Source organism: Phodopus roborovskii, unplaced genomic scaffold, assembly GCF_943737965.1.
Source record: "Phodopus roborovskii unplaced genomic scaffold, PHOROB, whole genome shotgun sequence".
In the NCBI taxonomy this organism is placed as follows: Eukaryota; Metazoa; Chordata; class Mammalia; order Rodentia; family Cricetidae; genus Phodopus; species Phodopus roborovskii.
In genome coordinates this window covers 42,060,263-42,077,408 of record NW_026126418.1, presented here as the reverse complement: position 1 = coordinate 42,077,408, position 17,146 = coordinate 42,060,263, and the positions used below count along the sequence as shown (strand labels likewise).

Here is a 17,146-nt window from a genome sequence, read left to right as displayed (position 1 = left end):
TAGAGTAGCTAAGTCTTTAATCCCAGTACTCCAGAGGCAGAGGCAGGTAGATTTCTATAATTTCAAGGCCAGCCTGGTGCATAGAGTGAATTCCAGGACAGGCAAAGTTACACAGAGAAATCCTGTCCTCCTGGTCCCTCCATGGCATTTCTTTTTGGTCCTCTATCTGCCTTCCTTTCCCAGAATTCTCCTTGTCTCCTAGTCCCACCTGTCTTCCTTCCTCCATTGGCCAAACAATGTTTTTATTCATCAACCAATAAGAGAAACATATATACAGGAGGACATCTCCCAACAAGTAGAAGCTTTCTAATATTTATACATATACAATGAATACCTAAATGAAATAGCCAAATATTGGGGGGACAGAGCCCCCAACTGACATTCTCTTGTCACTAAATGAAGCTGCCAGTATTGGGGTTGGCTTACTTCTGATTGAGTTGTTGACTAAAGTGGTCCATGATAATCTCCAAATAATCCAGGCTATTGCCAAGACAGGTTGCTCTCCTCAAACAGAAAACAAGGCCCCATTGTTGAAGTCAACAGCTATGCCACTCATTGAACATGGAGACTTTGAGCAATTGGCTACGTAGAGCCCTCACCTCTATATTCTATCATCTTTGGTACAGGAATGTACTCTGCATGTCACCAAAGGCAAAACAGAAGCACCAATCCAGCCACAAACCCTTTGAAATACAGTCATGTCCTACCTGCATGATATGGTAGTGCTATGGTGGCACAAGCTTGTAAGAGTAAATAACCAATATCTGATTTGACTTAAGGCCCATTCCAGGAATTGAAATCCATAATCAATACTGCTTGGGTGATCAAGAACCTGAGACTAGATAGTCCAGGGTCCTAGGATAAAACCAAATGCTACTGCGTTTTGTTTGTTTGGTTGGTTTTCCTTTAATGAAGCAATAAAATGACTCCTAATGACATTCTGTTATGCTTATAGATCAGTGTTGTGTTCAACCATCATCAGAGAAGCTTCCTCCTGTAGCATATGGGAAAAAATTCAGAGACCCACAGCTAGACAGTATGCAGAGTAAGAGACCTTGGAGCACTCACCTCCCAAAAGGATGGAGATGTCTCTATCAAATCTCTTTACTAAGGGCTCAAGGAAGCCCCTGGGAGAAGAGGCAGAAAGGGTGTATGTCAGGAGCGGTCTTTTTGGGGCTTCAATCGGAGACAGCCGAGCAGCCCCAAATCCGTATCTGAGTGAGGGAGTGTGGATGAGAGAAAGTCTTGCTATAGACAATAAAGAAAGACAGAGAGGCAGAATAAAGGTCATGAGGGCAGAACAGTCAATGCCACAAGTTTATTTTTCACCACTCTTACATACCTTAACCAAAAAGGGGAACACATTATCATGTATATGGAACAAACAGACTTTCTTCCTCACTTATTCTAAAGGTTCAGTAGCCACACCTTAGCTCCAACTTCTTGTTCGCTAGCCTTGAGGTCAGGAGTAGCCATACCTCAGATTCAACTTCTCCTTCTCTAGCCTTGAGAGTCAGGAGTAGCCACCTCAGATTCAGACCAAAACATCTTTCTGTAGCACACCTTTGTCCTTTAGGTCTTATGACATGCTGACAGCTTTGAACTCTCTGCCCTTGTGCCAAGATGAAGTGCAGCCATCTTTATGGGCATCCACAGGTGTAAGAGTCAGAGGGATGGAAGACACCAGAAAAATAAGGTTCTCTAAATCAACATTATCAACACATATGAACTGACAGTGGTTGAGGCAGCATGCACAGGGATTGCTTGGATCTGCTCCAGACAGGTCCCTAGAGCTGAAAGGAGAAGTGGACACATGCTCTCATCTCTAACCCAGAAGTTAATTCCAGTTGATAACCACTTTCAAATAAAAATTTAGTTTCCTCCAAGAAAGTTTCACTGTGGAAACAAACTATTCTTAAGAGTGGACTGCATGTCCAGCAGTAGGCGGCCAAAAGAAAACTCAGCAGCATCTTTGGAGATTTCTTGTCTCATAATGTCATGTCAGAACTTTTCCCTTTTTCTTGTTGATTTTATCTTATCACTTTAATTTTATATTTATTTTCTCTTTTACCCTACAGGTCCTTTGCTTATATATTATTGTTTCTAGTTTAATGTTTTTATGGGATTCCTGAGCGTGGAAATGAATGGGTCTATGTTCATTGTGCCTTTCCTTGGGCTCTTTTCCATTTGTCTGTTTTGTCCATCATTAGTTTCTTGAATTCTTTTTCTTCTTAAGTGATGGATGAGAAAATGCAGTGTTGGATATGTATTGTGGGAAACACAGATGATCTAAAGTGATTCCTTTGTTTCTTAAGCAAGGGTTAATATAGAAATAAACAGGAAGACATTTTCTTGTCCCTTCTCATTCCATTAGGCCCTTGATGGTTGGCAGTGTGAACAGAAAGGAAAATAACAAATATCATTGTCTTCTGTGTAATAGATACTTTGTTCAACATTTTGTCCTATCCATTCTATTATCTGCATACTTGTACATACTACATATATGTCATCTTAGCCAAAAGGTCAAGGTGTGATATACCTTTGTAGAAAATCTCCTGAATATCAGTAAATTTTAAGTATTTATGTTCTTTATTTAATTCAAAAACACAACATTAGAATTTGGCATCAGAAGCAACTTTTATAGTGAAGTTCATGTTAATTGTTCTTATTCTATGTTTACTAAACAAGCTTATACAAACATGTGGCAGATTTGAATGTAAGCGTTTGACTCAAGCTCAGAAAGCTGACTTTCAGTTGCTACTTTTTAATTTGCCTCATCTCAGAGCAATGTCATCATGAGTGCAGTGATAAACAAGATGAGATGCAGATAGATATGAATTAATATTCTTTATTTCTTGTCTAAAGTCCTCATTACCAGTAAAAGCTGTGCATTTTAGCATTCTGAAGTGAATTAGTTGGAACAACTTCTGTTTTTACTTACCTATGTGGATCCATTCAGCAATACAAAAACAAACAAACAAACAATAGAGACTATTTTTATCTTGGTGTTTTTCAGAGGATTGATCTATAATAATGTCAGGTTAATGCTATTAATATCACTAACTAATGTATAAACATAACATCAGATTTTCTTTCAGGGTTAGAAGAATATAATTTCTTGGTTCTAATCTTTCTAGAACTTAGAGGTATTTTGATTCTGCCTCAAAATAAATATTCATATTTTTTAAATTAAAAACATAATTTTAGTATATTCATAGCCACTAAAACTATGTAGATCATTTATTCCTTTGAAGGAAACACTATCAGCCTAACTAATATTCATGCAATATCTAATAAATCACATAATTTAATGAAATGTCTCCTGAAATTTAACATTACCATAAGAATTTTAGTTAGTGTTCTCTCTGTGTGTTAGTTAGCTAGGAGTGCAATTACAAGATGCTACAGAATGGCTTACACAATAGAATTTAATTTTCTTACAGTTCTAGATGTTGGGAGTCTATGGCAGTGGTAGGTTGAATCTTGCTTTGACTTGTAGGCAGCAGTCTCTCATTATATTCTCATATCACTCCTGTGTCTCTACTGAGAAACTGATTGGTGTCCTTACTGTCTCTTCTTTTCAGAATGCTAGTTGGATCTAAGTTGTTTATAACATTGTTTAACTGTAATTGCTTCTATGAATGCCCAGCTTCCAAAATAGTCACAATCAGGGTTGAATATTTAATATATGAAGTTTGGGAGGAGACATATAGCTCCAGGTATTGGTATCATGGCCTATGTAGTATTTTGCACTTGGGAAAGTTTTTAGAGCTGTGTTTTCTTAAGGGAATAACACAATAAAATTTTTTGAAGTTGTGCTTTATTTATTTGTAAAAATTTCATTAATTCCTTATTTTTTCTTAGAAAATAAATGTACTTATTCCTATTAAGTGACATATGTAGCTGGGAATAAAATTACTATAGCTATTTATGTGCAACTTTTTCTTTGTACATAAGGATTAAAGCAGTTAGGTAAAATCCAATGAACTAATTTGATATTTAAAGTAAATTCTAGATATGTAGGTTATTCAAATTAGAATATAGACCCTCATTGTCTATTTTGTTTGTGAGCATAGTCTTTAATGGCTGAGCCTCCTCTCCAGCCCTACCCACCTTACTTAGGATGTAATCTAGAATAAGATCTTAAACTTTCCATAAAAATTACCTCACTATTGATGCTACACCTACATGTAATGCATAAAGGGATGATAGATGTTCTAATAACCTTTATGACAGATGATGATAGTCCAGAACTAGACAATACCACAGGATACTGAAGAGAGCATGCAATGAATAGATAGGTGGCATATTCATTACAATATATAACAGTTCCTACTTGGAACAAAAAAAATATCTGTTTCATAGACTTATTGATAAAGACATGCCCCTGAGAAGGTTGTTTAAGTGAATATGTCTAGTAGATAGGGAAATCTGTAGATTGTGAGTTTAAGAGAGAAGTCTGACATCAAAGAATAGGTCTTAGAATCTTTAGCATGTACACACACACACACACACACACACACACACACACACACACACTCACAAGGATAGACAATTAATTCCCCCGATTTTAATGAGTAAATGCAAGAGGAATCAACAAAGGAAACAATATGAATGAAACAAAACACAATAACGATAATGACTGAAAAAAAAATCTTGTCATTAGTTGGGACATTATTGTAATCTTTATTGTAAATAGGTAAAATCAAACAATGAAGTAAAGGGAGAAAGCAGATATACTTTCTTTTTCCAAGACAAGATTTCTCTGTGTAACAGTCCTGGCTGTTCTGGATCTCACTTTGTAGACCAGGCTGGCCTTGAACTCACTGAGATCTGCCTGCATCTGCCTCCCAAGGGCTGGGATTAAAGGAATGCACCATTACCGCCCAGCCAGATATCTTTTCTAATGAAGACTATAATTATAATTATAGTATAGTGAATGATATTGGAGAAATCATTAAGATAGTTAATAATAAAGGTAGTTGCAAAATACCTAATATTATTAATGTTTGGCTTTACATCTGTGGTATATTGAACTAAGTATCTTTTAAAAGAAAACTATACTAAAATGTAATACTATGCACTAAGTTTTATGCACCAAAAACACTCAAAAGTATTTTACTGTTCTGAATTAAATTGAACTTAGTTCCCTTAAAAATGGAAACCATCATCTTCTATGTTCTGGAATAGTGAGAGTTTTAACTTGTGCACTTATTTTGTAATGAAGGTCATCGAACATTATTTATTGGAGTTCATGTGCCCCTGGGTGGAAGAAAAAGCCATCGTCGTCACAGGCATCGTGGTCATAAGCACAGAAAGAGGGACAGAGAGAGAGATTCGGGACTAGAGGATGGACGAGAGTCACCTTCTTTTGGTAAGTATCATTCTTCTCGTTTTATTAAATTATTCCCCCAATATATATATATAAATATATATATAATATATATAATAAATATAAATATATTATATATATATATATATATATAAAATAAATATATATATTTCCTCCCAAACTGTTTGAGTATCTTTACAGAGGTTTAGACCTAAGATCTGTCTCTTTATGGACTACACTGGTTCAGGGATAGTCTCTAAATGACAAAACTTACTGCACATCACTTTTTCCATGTTTCTTTAGTAGGATCAGTCATTTGCTTGAAAACTATCCTACAATGGGTAAAATCAAATACTCAGCCACATGTTGAGATTGAAACCATCTTCTAAACACTATCACACTCATTTAGAGATTTGATATTCTGTATAGTGAATACATATGATAAATATTTCTATACTGAGAGAAAGCTTCAAAGAAATATTCTGAAGGTGTTCAAAGAAAATATTATAAGGTATTACTGCAAGCGCCTCAAATTTGTTCAGAATTTACTTTCCACAGACTTGAAGAATAAACAGAAAGACTCCATGGAGCATGAGGTTTATCTGCTGGAATCTGGGTGTTTCACACCATATGTTGTAAAGTGGTGTGTGAGTCAGTGAAACATTGAATAATTTGAGTTACAATTTCTAGGTCAGCCATTAATTTAACAATGTCTTTGGAGAAGTGTTTGGAGTTTGGTATCCTGAGAATTCTCTCACCTGGCACATGCTCCATACCATCAGACATAATGCCGTTTGTTATGTGCCTTGGGGTTTTAAGAACCTGACTATTTTTGAAGGAAAGACCTTCTATATAGCTAAGAGTGAGTACTCTTATGCCACAGACAAGTGATGACTGCTTTCAGTTAACCAGAACCAGTAGCTGGAATGTGATTTCTTAGAATGTTAAAAAGTGATTGGTTGTGCAGTGGTGGCAATGAGGATGTTTGATTACAGAAAATATTTTCTAACAACAAATAAGGTTACATCACTTGAATTTTTAAACAATTTTAAGTTTATGTGTTCATGTGTATATACACTTTTTTCTTTGTGTGTATGTGTGTGTGTGTCCATATGCATATTCATATATGTGTGTGTGCATCCATATGGAGGGTCAGAAGCTCTGACAGGTGTTTTCCTCAGTTGCCATCACCTTTATTTTTCCCAAGAGAAGGCCTCTTTGTGAACTTGGAGTTCACCAGTCAGTAGACTAGCTGGTCAGCAAGTACCAGGAGTCCTTGTCTCTCACTTTCCTATAGTTCTGGGGTTGTAGACATGTGCTGCCAGACCTGGCTTATATGTGCCTTCTGGGGATCTGAACTCAAGTTGTCATGCTTGCTCAAGAAGCAGTTTACTGACTACCCCTACCCTGTCCCCTTACTTTTGATGCTGTTGTCAATAAATACAGTAGTTTTCATGAAAATGTTATGGCAAATATTTAATACTTCTCTTTACTGTAACAAATGGAAACTGTTCAGTTTAACATCTTATTAATTTTTGAGTCATCCTTTACTCACTTTGTGTAAATTAAATGTTGTTTTTATGTGGAAATGTTAATGAGTATTTTAGAATGACCAGTTTGAAGAGTGAACTTACAGTCACTGAAAATATGAATTACATTGAATGAAATTCAGAAAATTGATTTTTTCCCTTCAGCCTCTCAAAGAATGTTACAGGAAGATTAAAGAGGATTATGTCAGTTATTGCTGATTAATCTATAAGCAGTAGAAATAAATTTGAGAATATAAACTCTATTAGCCAGTTATTTAAAATGTGGTACACAAATATACTGTGTGTATTAGTACAGTCTTGGAATTAGATGACTTTTCTAGGTTTAGATGGCAAGTTGAATGCACACTTCAGGTGAAATGAAACAGATATAGAAAAACCTAAATTGAAAGAGCTATTTTTTTTTTGATAGGTAATAGCTTCTTCCTCCTATTTTAACTCCCAACTTGGTGAAAGATAGGAAATATTTAAATTTTTTTTATTTTCCTCAGTATGATAGCAACATTCACAGGTGCTAAAACATAGGTTAACACTTGCACAACTCACTGAACTATTACTCAGAAACACCCAATTAGCAAACAACTGAGCTGACCCCAGAATCCACTCTGCTCTTTTCCGATTACTACTCTCATGTCTCTATGAAGGCTTGATATCCTCCTTCTCAAATGAAGTGTGTTCCTGTTGTTGAATGTATACAAAAGAGATCCTTCATGAGGCCCCTTTGCAATATTCTTTTTGTATAACTCACAAAAGTTTTTGATATAGCTTTATTATTCATTTTTATTTTTATGTAATATACAAATGTACCCTGTGTATTAAGCATTTTACTCTTGATAGAAACAGAGTGTAGGAGCAACTATGAATGAAGTGTGGATACTTTTATTTATGTCTGTCAGTGAACATTTTATATGTATGAGTAAGATTGGTTATTGCTGCACCATGGAGTCTGTGTATTTTCAATTTTAACAGTAATAGGTAATACCAAATACCTTCTCCTAATTAAATACATAGTTACACTCTAACTGATGTCACTTTACACTTTTTTCTAAGAGTTTCTCCTTGGAGGCTGTCCTGGAATTCACTCTTATAGACCAGGCTGGCCTCTAACTCATAAAGATCCACCTACCTCTGCCTCCTGAGTGCTGGCATTAAAGGTGTGTGCCACCAACACCTGGCTTGCTTTTATTTTTCAAAACTATTTTTTTTTATTTGTTTTGCAAACCAATCCCAGTCCCCCTCCCTCCATCCTCCTGATCCCCCCATCTTCTCCCCAACCCACACCCATTCCACTCCTCAGAGGGGATGAGGCCTCCCATGAGGAGTCAACAAATCTGTCACATCATATTGAGGCAGGACCAAGGCCCTCCCCCTGTATCTAGGCTGAGCAAGCTATCACTCTAAAGGGAATGGGCTTTGAGAGTTGATAATGCTGTTATTTTTAATATCAAATATTCTGATAATATGAGTAATAAAACCTCATTGCTTTAATTTATATTTCTTTATCAACAACGGAGTTGGGGAAATCCACATGCTTTTTGATAGATTTCCCTATGAATTGACTATCAAAATTATATGTTTTATAATTAGATTTTTTTTCTTACTGATGTTTTAAATATTTGTATATTATGAATATATTTCATTTGTTGATTTTTCATGTTCCAAATAATTTCTAACAATTGGAGATAATGTTTATTTTGTTGTAATGTCTCCCTTTTCATTTCTAATTTTATTAATTTGGATCTTTTCTCTCCATCTTCTAGTTAATTTGACTAAGGGTCGGCCAATCTTGCTTGTTGGATTTTTTTTTTAAAGAAACAACTCTTTGTTTCATAGATCATTTTAGTTGTTTTCATGTTTTGTTCTATTTGTTTCTATTTTGTTGATTTTAGTCCTGATTTTTATTTTCTGCTGGTTCATTGATTATTTCTCTTTTTTTTGTGTATTATTTCTTGCAGTTCTAATGAAATCTCTACAGTTTTCATATAGGCACTTAGTGCTATGAACTTGCCTATTAAAACTGCCTGCATTATGCCCCATAGGTTTGGGTATGTTGTGTTTTAATTTTAATTCAATTCTAAAAGGTTTTAAACTTATTTCTTACTTCCAGCTTGACCTATATTTCATTAAATAGTATCTATTCAATTTCCAGGAGCTTGTATATTTTCTGTTGTTTCTATTGCTGAAATTCTATGTGGTTAGATAGGATGTAGAGAGTTATTTTACAACTGAGGCTTACTTTGTGTCCAAGTATATGAAATGCTGAGAAGAAAGTATATTCTTTTGTGTTTGGATATTACATGTCTGAAGGTCTGTTTGATTTATAATGTTATTCAAACACCAGTATTTTTCTATTTCACTTTTGTCTGGGTGACATGTCTATTGGTAAGTGGGGCATTGAAGTAACCCCATAAGTGTCGATATTTAGGTTTAGCTGTAATAGTGTTTCTTATGAATTTTGGTGCCCCTGTGTTTGATTCATAAATTTTTAGAATTGCATTGTCCTCTTGGAACTTTTTCTTTCGTAACTATATATTGTCCTTTCACAACACTTCTGTTTACTCTTAGTTTGAAGTCTGTTTAATCCCATACTAAAATGGCTTCATCTACTTGTTTTTTGGCTTTATTTGGGTTTTTTGGGTTTATTTTCTTGGAATACCTTCCTCCACCCTCATATTATAAGTTGATGTATATTCTTGATGATAAGGTATATTTCTAAGATGCAGCAGAAAGATGGATCCCATTTTCCAACCCAATGTGTTTGTCTGTGTCTTTTTATTGGGGAATTGAAACTATTAGTATTGAGAGTTATCAATGAGTTGTGTTTATTGATTCCTGTTATTTTCTTGTTATGCTGTGGTTTTTAACCCTCTTTTGATTTACCATTGTGTAATTATTTATTTTTTGAATCTTCTTGGGTTAACCTTTTCAGACTTCTAACACCTTCTATAGAGGTGAATTACTACCTATGGATTACTGGATAAAAGTTCCATAAAATGAGAAAACTGACTCTAGAGAAATGTTCAGAGACCTACAGATTGACCCTAACTAACAATCTGAGCAACAGTGGAAAGGCTACCTTAAATGCCCTTCCCTGATAATGAGATTGATGAGTGTAATGTGTATGGTTTTTCCGCCCGCCGCCGCTGGTCTTGTCCCGCCGCCGCACCAGCCCCAAATAATACACAGAGACTCTGTATTAGATATTATACTGTTGGCCAGTTACTAGTTTCTTATCGGCTAGCTCTGCCTTAATTATTAATCCATTTCTGCTGATCTATGTATTTCTCTTACCGGGGAGCCGGCGGCATACTGCTTTCTCCAGACTCTCCATCTTGACTCCTCCTTCCTACTTCCTATTTCCTCCTTGTCTCCTAGTCCCTCCTATCTTCCTTTCCTATTGGCCAACAGTGCTTTATTATTAACCAGTATGAGAAACATATACAGAATGGCATCTCCCATCATCTCCTCTTTTCTGTCTAAATAAAAAGAAGGGTTTTAACCTTAACATAGCAAAATATATCACATAACAGTTATCAAATAAGAATCACAATTAACAATATTTAGTCCATTGACATTTAGCAAGATTAAAGGAAACTATTTTATCATCTATCCTATATTTGTGAATCTACAGTCCTATATGTATCTTATCTTTAAACCTAACTAAGGAAAACTATAACCATAACTATTTGTCTTCAACTCCATCAAAGACCACAGAAGGATAGTATATAAACTCTAGAAATGACAGAGACAACTCACTGCCTGGTCACCCGAAGTTCTTTTGTAATCTTCCATCTTCAGCCCATAGGCCATAGTGTGTCTAGCTGACTCGTCAGCAACGCAGGAAACTTTAAACTGTCTTTTTGTATTGGCAGTTTGACAGTCACTTTTTTCTGTGTCCTGCATACTGTCTCGCAGACTCTTCCATGAAGCAGGAACTCTGTAGCAATGTCCATCTTGAATCAGCAGTCACTTTTCTGTGAATCCTGCATGTCCAGTTTATACAGCACAAAGTCAAACAGTCCAGACAAGAACAGTATCTTGTCCACATGGCTAGACTTGCCATATTGAAAGCAAACTCCATAACGAGTTTCTTCAATGTCCATCTTCCTTTCTGTTGCAGGTGGTATTGCCAAGAGCAATTATGTCTCATTGTCACGAAAACCCTAAACCATTTTAAATGCCATATTCTGTAGGTCTTTGAAAGGTTTGAAGAATGCCTATCTATCTCAAATACATCTCTGTGTATCTTGAACAACCTAACTAACTTAACTCTAAGCTTTGACTATCATAAGTAATTATCTATAATCTGTACTACATTACACATTACATTTCTAAATGAGCTATATAAACACAATACCTAAACAAGAAGAGAAATATACATATCACAACATTGACCTTAAATTGTATCAGTAAATGAAAATCCATTCCAATACAAAGTATTCATATCTACACCATAATTCCCTTTTTACCTTTAAAAAGAACTGGCTGTGATCATTAACCATTTATAACCAACCCCATTAAATGAAAACAAACATTTATAAACAATATTTGGGAATTTGGGCGTCGTTCTTTTTAAACTACTTCCTGCTGGTAGGGGGCGCTGTCATGGGGGATCCTAAGAAGATGTAGTAATCCTGGCTGTAGTCTGTAAGACTGCCTTGTCCAAGCTGTTTTGAATGTTGGATCATCAGGAACTCTGTTTCAGGGGGTCTGGCTTGCTCAAACCACATTAGTCTGGAAGGAATCCACAGTTTTTTAATTTCTGTGGAAACAAAAATAGAAATCCTTTTCCCCAGTAACTTGTCCTTGAACTTAAATTTTTGAGTCAAAGCATTTTTAAAATATATAAATTGAATTAATCCAGCAGCATTTCCTTTATCAGTTGTTATTTTCTCAGCAGTCAAACAATGCAGAGACAGCACAATAGCATACAGTAACCAGATTCTCTCTGAGCTTTTCATCTTTACATGGCTTTATTATTACTCTGTTTATTTTACTTTTATTTTTTGAGACAGGGTTTCTCTGTGTAACTCTTATCTGTCCTGGAATTCACTCTGCATACCAGGTTTACTTTGAAATCACAGAGATCTGCTTGCCTCTGTCTCCCGGGTGCTGGGATTAAAGGCGTGTGCTACAACACCCAGTTCCTCTTTGTCTCTTTAAAACCATTTTTTTTCATGTCTACGTATATTTTAAAACACACTGTAAATCTTTAGAGGTTTTTCTTAATATGAAACTGTCTTTACTGTAAATCTTTATCTTTGTCTGGCCACAAGTCCTTTATCTGGTAAACAACAACATTGCTAAAATGAAAGTCATAGCTGTGTCAGCCTCGGTTTACCAAAGATGGTGGCGGGTACTTTTACCCGCCAGCACAGAAAGCTGTGTTCACCGCCTTGGTCTGCGCTGCCACCCAGAAAGCATTCTGCAGGCTTGGAGATATGGTCACTGCCATTGCCATCTCTCATACACACCAATAAATTGTTAGCAGAGTTTCTTGAAAGCCTTGCGGGTTTTTGCCACATATGCTGAGTCAGGAATCTTCCCTTAAAGGAGCCACGCGAACGCCGTTGGGCGCCATTTGTAATGTGTATGGTTTTTCCGCCCGCCGCCGCTGGTCTTGTCCCGCCGCCGCACCAGCCCCAAATAATACACAGAGACTCTGTATTAGATATTATACTGTTGGCCAGTTACTAGTTTCTTATCGGCTAGCTCTGCCTTAATTATTAATCCATTTCTGCTGATCTATGTATTTCTCTTACCGGGGAGCCGGCGGCATACTGCTTTCTCCAGACTCTCCATCTTGACTCCTCCTTCCTACTTCCTATTTCCTCCTTGTCTCCTAGTCCCTCCTATCTTCCTTTCCTATTGGCCAACAGTGCTTTATTATTAACCAGTATGAGAAACATATACAGAATGGCATCTCCCATCAGATGAGTACCTTATCCACCATCATAGAGCCCTCATATAGTAGCTGATGGAAACAGAAGCAAACACCCACAGCTAAACACTGAGCTGAACTGGAATCCAGATGCAGAGAGGGAGGACAAGACCAGGCTACAGAAACCCACAGAGATAGCTGACCTGAACAAGGAGCAAATGGGCCCCCAGATGATAGCTAGGAATCCAGCATGGGACTGACTCAGACCCCCTGAACATGGGTCTCAGTTAGAAGGCCTAGGCAGTCTAAGGGACCTCTGACAGTGGAACCAGGATGTATCCCTGGTGCACAAAAGGACATTGGACATTCCCCATGGAGGGATACTCCCTTAACCTAGAGGTAGGAGGAGGGCCTAGTCCCTCCCTACTCCAAATGACTTGACAGATTTAGATGACCCCTCCTGGAAGGCATCACCCTCCCTGTGGAGTTGGGGGTGGGAGTGGGGTGGGAGGGTGAGGGGGGGATGCAATGAAGTGAAGGAAGAAGAGAGAGAGGGAGGGAGGGATGGAGAAAGGGAGGGACAGGGAACTGGGATAAGAGCAAACTCATTTAAAATAAAAAAAAAGTTGCTTATCTGTTCTTGATTAAATTTTGGTTAATGATATCTATCCAGAAAAAATAAGTTTCATAAAACTTGCGAATTATTTTCTTTCCTGTTGATTGTGATTGGTACTTTTGTTGGGTGTAGTATTCTGCATCTGTGATCTATCAGAGCTTGTAGAATATCCATCAAGGCCCATATGGCTTTCAGAATCTCCATTATTAAATCATTATTATCCCATAGGGCCTGATTTTATATATTGCTGGGTGTTTTTCTTTTGCAGCTTTTAATACCCTATATTTTTTCTGAGTGTTTAGTGTGTGGAAGCCCATAAGTGACTCAGTTTCCATCTGGATTCTGTTCTGACTTATAAGGCATTAGAGTTCCAGCTTGCTTGTTTCAGTCTCCTTGAGAGCCATGAGAAAGTTCTGATTAAGTCCATGGGAGAGATCATATTATCTAACTAACAAGCTTCTGATGCTAGATGAAAAAGCACACAGAAATAGGGAATGAAGCTGCTTGCTGCTAGCAGGACTCATGTGATAGACAGTGAGCCTGGCTGCTCCTCGATTCAAAGATAGTGCAGGGAGCTGGTTAATTGATTATACTGTTCTTTGTCCTGTTTTTCCTCTAGTCTGTATACAACCAGATTCTAAATTAAACTTGGGGTTGTCTGGTCCTTCAACTTTCCTAAATAGGTCCATCAACCAGGAACCAGGCTTTGAAATATGTAAGCCTATGGGAGACATTTCTCCTTTAAACCACCACACATCCATTGTAATATGACTTCACTAGTTAAATGCCACCAGTGTCTCTGTTTCCAGCCCTGTGCACTTTTCACCCAGCAACCTTAGACTCCTTTTTCAATCATGCAAGCTGCCTTTGTATTAGCTTTCCCTATAGCCTTTTCTACTCTTCCAGATGCTTTTACAAAATTGGGAGACCATTAAAGGTTAACATTATGCAATGGTAACTTTTCACAAAGGTTGGGTAAGATGTGAGAATGCTACTGCCATCCATTGTTTGGAAGGTCCTATATAGTAACTTAGTTAGATGAAAGAACAATACTAAATATATATATATATATATATATATATATATATATATATATATCTGATGAACCATACAGCTTCCTCATCCTAGGATGTGATACATGAAGGAGGTTTCTGTGCATTTCCCCATGCAGTCTTGAGAGTGCTGGCTTGTGCTTCTTGCCTTTTCTTTTGACCACCATGGCTGCTGCTACAATCTGCTTCTTAGCTATGATAGGCTCTCATCCAGAACTATTTTCCCATCACACCATGAACAAGTTGAAACAACATACTCAGTTTATTCCAGGAAGGGGTAAGCATTATATATCTATCCCTGTACCCTGGCCCAGGGGAGGATCCACTGAGCTGGCATCTGCTGAGGTGATGTGGTGGCTGTTCATTGTTCTCTAGGGAGTAGTTGTTCATCTCTTGATCTTTTCTTCCTGAACTTCTTCTCAGAGCTTAAAGCCTTCCAGAAACTCACAAATGGAATTTTTTGACTTTCTGTTATTTATCTGCCTGAGAATTCTTACTGGGCATAGATCTTGTCACATTTTATTTCTAGTGGGCTGGATAGTTATCTTTGCCTGCTTTTTTCTTAACATGTCATGATTGCTTTAGCACCTTATGAATCTGAGTGATGTGCCAGTATAGATGATGCTAGCCTGCTAAAGCCTCTTCCATTGCAAAAAGTTCATGTCCCTCTATAGGCCTCAGCAAAAACACTAAAGGCCCATATTAGTTCTGAGGTCTCTGATGAGTAAACCTTTATCATAACTCTTCTGTGAATTTGGTCTTACCTGGCCCAGGGAACCTGGCATCAAACACAGGCTTTGCACACCCAATTTTCTCAGTAATGCCTGTCTTTGCTCTTGAAATGGACATCAAACACTGCCTCTTGCATACCTATTTATTGGGTTATATATGCCTTTTCTCTTGAACAGGACACCAACACTGCCTCTGCAATGCCCAGTCTCTTCAGTAATGCTTGTCTTTATCATATTATGATATCTGATCTTTATGAGAATTTCAGAAAGAGCTAATCAAGTATCCTTAATGGCTTGTATGAGCCTGTACATCAAAGAACAGGGCCCTTTATTTTGCTTCATATAATGTAGCCTTTCTCTTTAGGAGTGATGGAGAGTTGTTTTATTCAGTTTCTTTGTTTCCTCTGCACTGATCCCATCCACCATATCCCTCTGCCTCATGAGCTATGCTGTGTTTTGGTCTTCATTCTTTCTCTAATAGTCTTTCCTAATTCAGGAAATTCAACTACTGACTATCTACTGTTTACTGTAGTTTCTTGTAGTGATCTGTTTAGCCCCTAGTAAGACTTCTATGTGCATGTCTATCAAGTCTAACGTGCTCTCCTCTTCCTTATATTCTTATTTTCCTCATGTATCCAAAGATTTTCAAAAGGTGTCTTTATTTTGTTTGTATATTCATTTTGTGAGGTTTTATAGTCTATAAAATACAGGCCTTCTATTTGTTTCCATAAATTTAGTCCTAAATATTCTAGTGCTTAAGAATGATCTGAGTGGAATATTATACCTTGTAATCTTGCTATGCATGACTCTAATTATTTTCTTTCTTTTTAGGTTTAATGTGATATTTTCTTTGTATATAAATCATGTAATTTATGATGTAGACAAATTTATTTCTTCCTACACAGGCTTTCTATGCATATATATTTATATATTTGTGGCTCCAAATTATCTTAGACAGTATTATGTTAAGTCAAGTTGAATGCTCAGGTGAGGAAGACAAGGAGTAAGGTGTTGGGGTTGTATCAAAACTATAAGCTGGGGCATTAAAGCTTGCAGCTATGATAAATACATGTGCTTCTGTGTGTTTGTTCATAGATACCCCATCACAGCGGGTACAGTTTATTCTTGGAACTGAGGATGACGACGAGGAGCACATTCCTCATGACCTTTTCACAGAACTGGATGAAATTTGCTGGCGCGAAGGGGAAGATGCCGAATGGCGAGAAACAGCCAGGTAAAGGTTTGGGTCATAGAGTGAGAGCATATTTCTTTATAAATTAGGTCATCAGAAGAATAGAGTCCCAGTGCAACAATTCTGCAAGCTTCTAGGGTTGTTATAGTTTTCTGAATTTACTCATCTGTCCTGGGAAGATCTTATAATGGGATATGGGTCAGAATGACATCTGAAGGCAGTAATTAAACAGTGATGCCGAGTCAGCTACAGCAGCAGTCTTAAAGATAAACAGCAACATGGTTTGTGAACCATCAAAACAACAATGGAAATCAAAAGTAATTTGTTTCTATCGTTTCAGCTTCTGACTTACACGCAAATTGGTGATATCATAATTTCACTGTGGGGCTTTTTTTTGTAAATAAAGAGTAAACATGAAAAGAGCTTTAGTTATAATCTTCAATTTTATGTAGTATTTGGGAATGAATAAAAATATTTTAAGTTGTTTTTCTGGGATAAGAATACATTAAATATAATGTTTTTAATGTCTTCTTAAAAACTACCTTTTCTATCATCTGTAATTAATATTTTGGTAATGCCATATAATTAATGAATTACAATAAAATCAGTGAATTACAACATATACCTTTCATTAATTTGTGCTCATTTACACCAAATTCATGTATTTAGTAATCATTTATAGAGTATCAAATGCTGTATGAAATAGCAGCAGCAAAGGCATTAGATCTTACTGTCAATAATCTCACCGTCTTTGTCTAGACACAATGACATAGTAGTAAATGTTGTGTAGTGAAT

The 17,146-nt window shown here is 36.7% G+C and overlaps 1 protein-coding gene across 1 annotated transcript in view; it reads left to right on the top strand.

Annotated features, from left to right (window-relative positions):
- Slc4a10 (solute carrier family 4 member 10) overlaps positions 1-17,146 on the top strand; it is a 246,997-nt gene that overhangs the window by 117,185 nt on the left and 112,666 nt on the right. The window contains exons 3-4 of the mRNA XM_051184581.1: positions 5,228-5,374; positions 16,255-16,393. Of these exons, the coding sequence (XP_051040538.1) occupies positions 5,228-5,374; positions 16,255-16,393 (286 nt within the window). The remainder of the gene's footprint in view (positions 1-5,227; positions 5,375-16,254; positions 16,394-17,146) is intronic.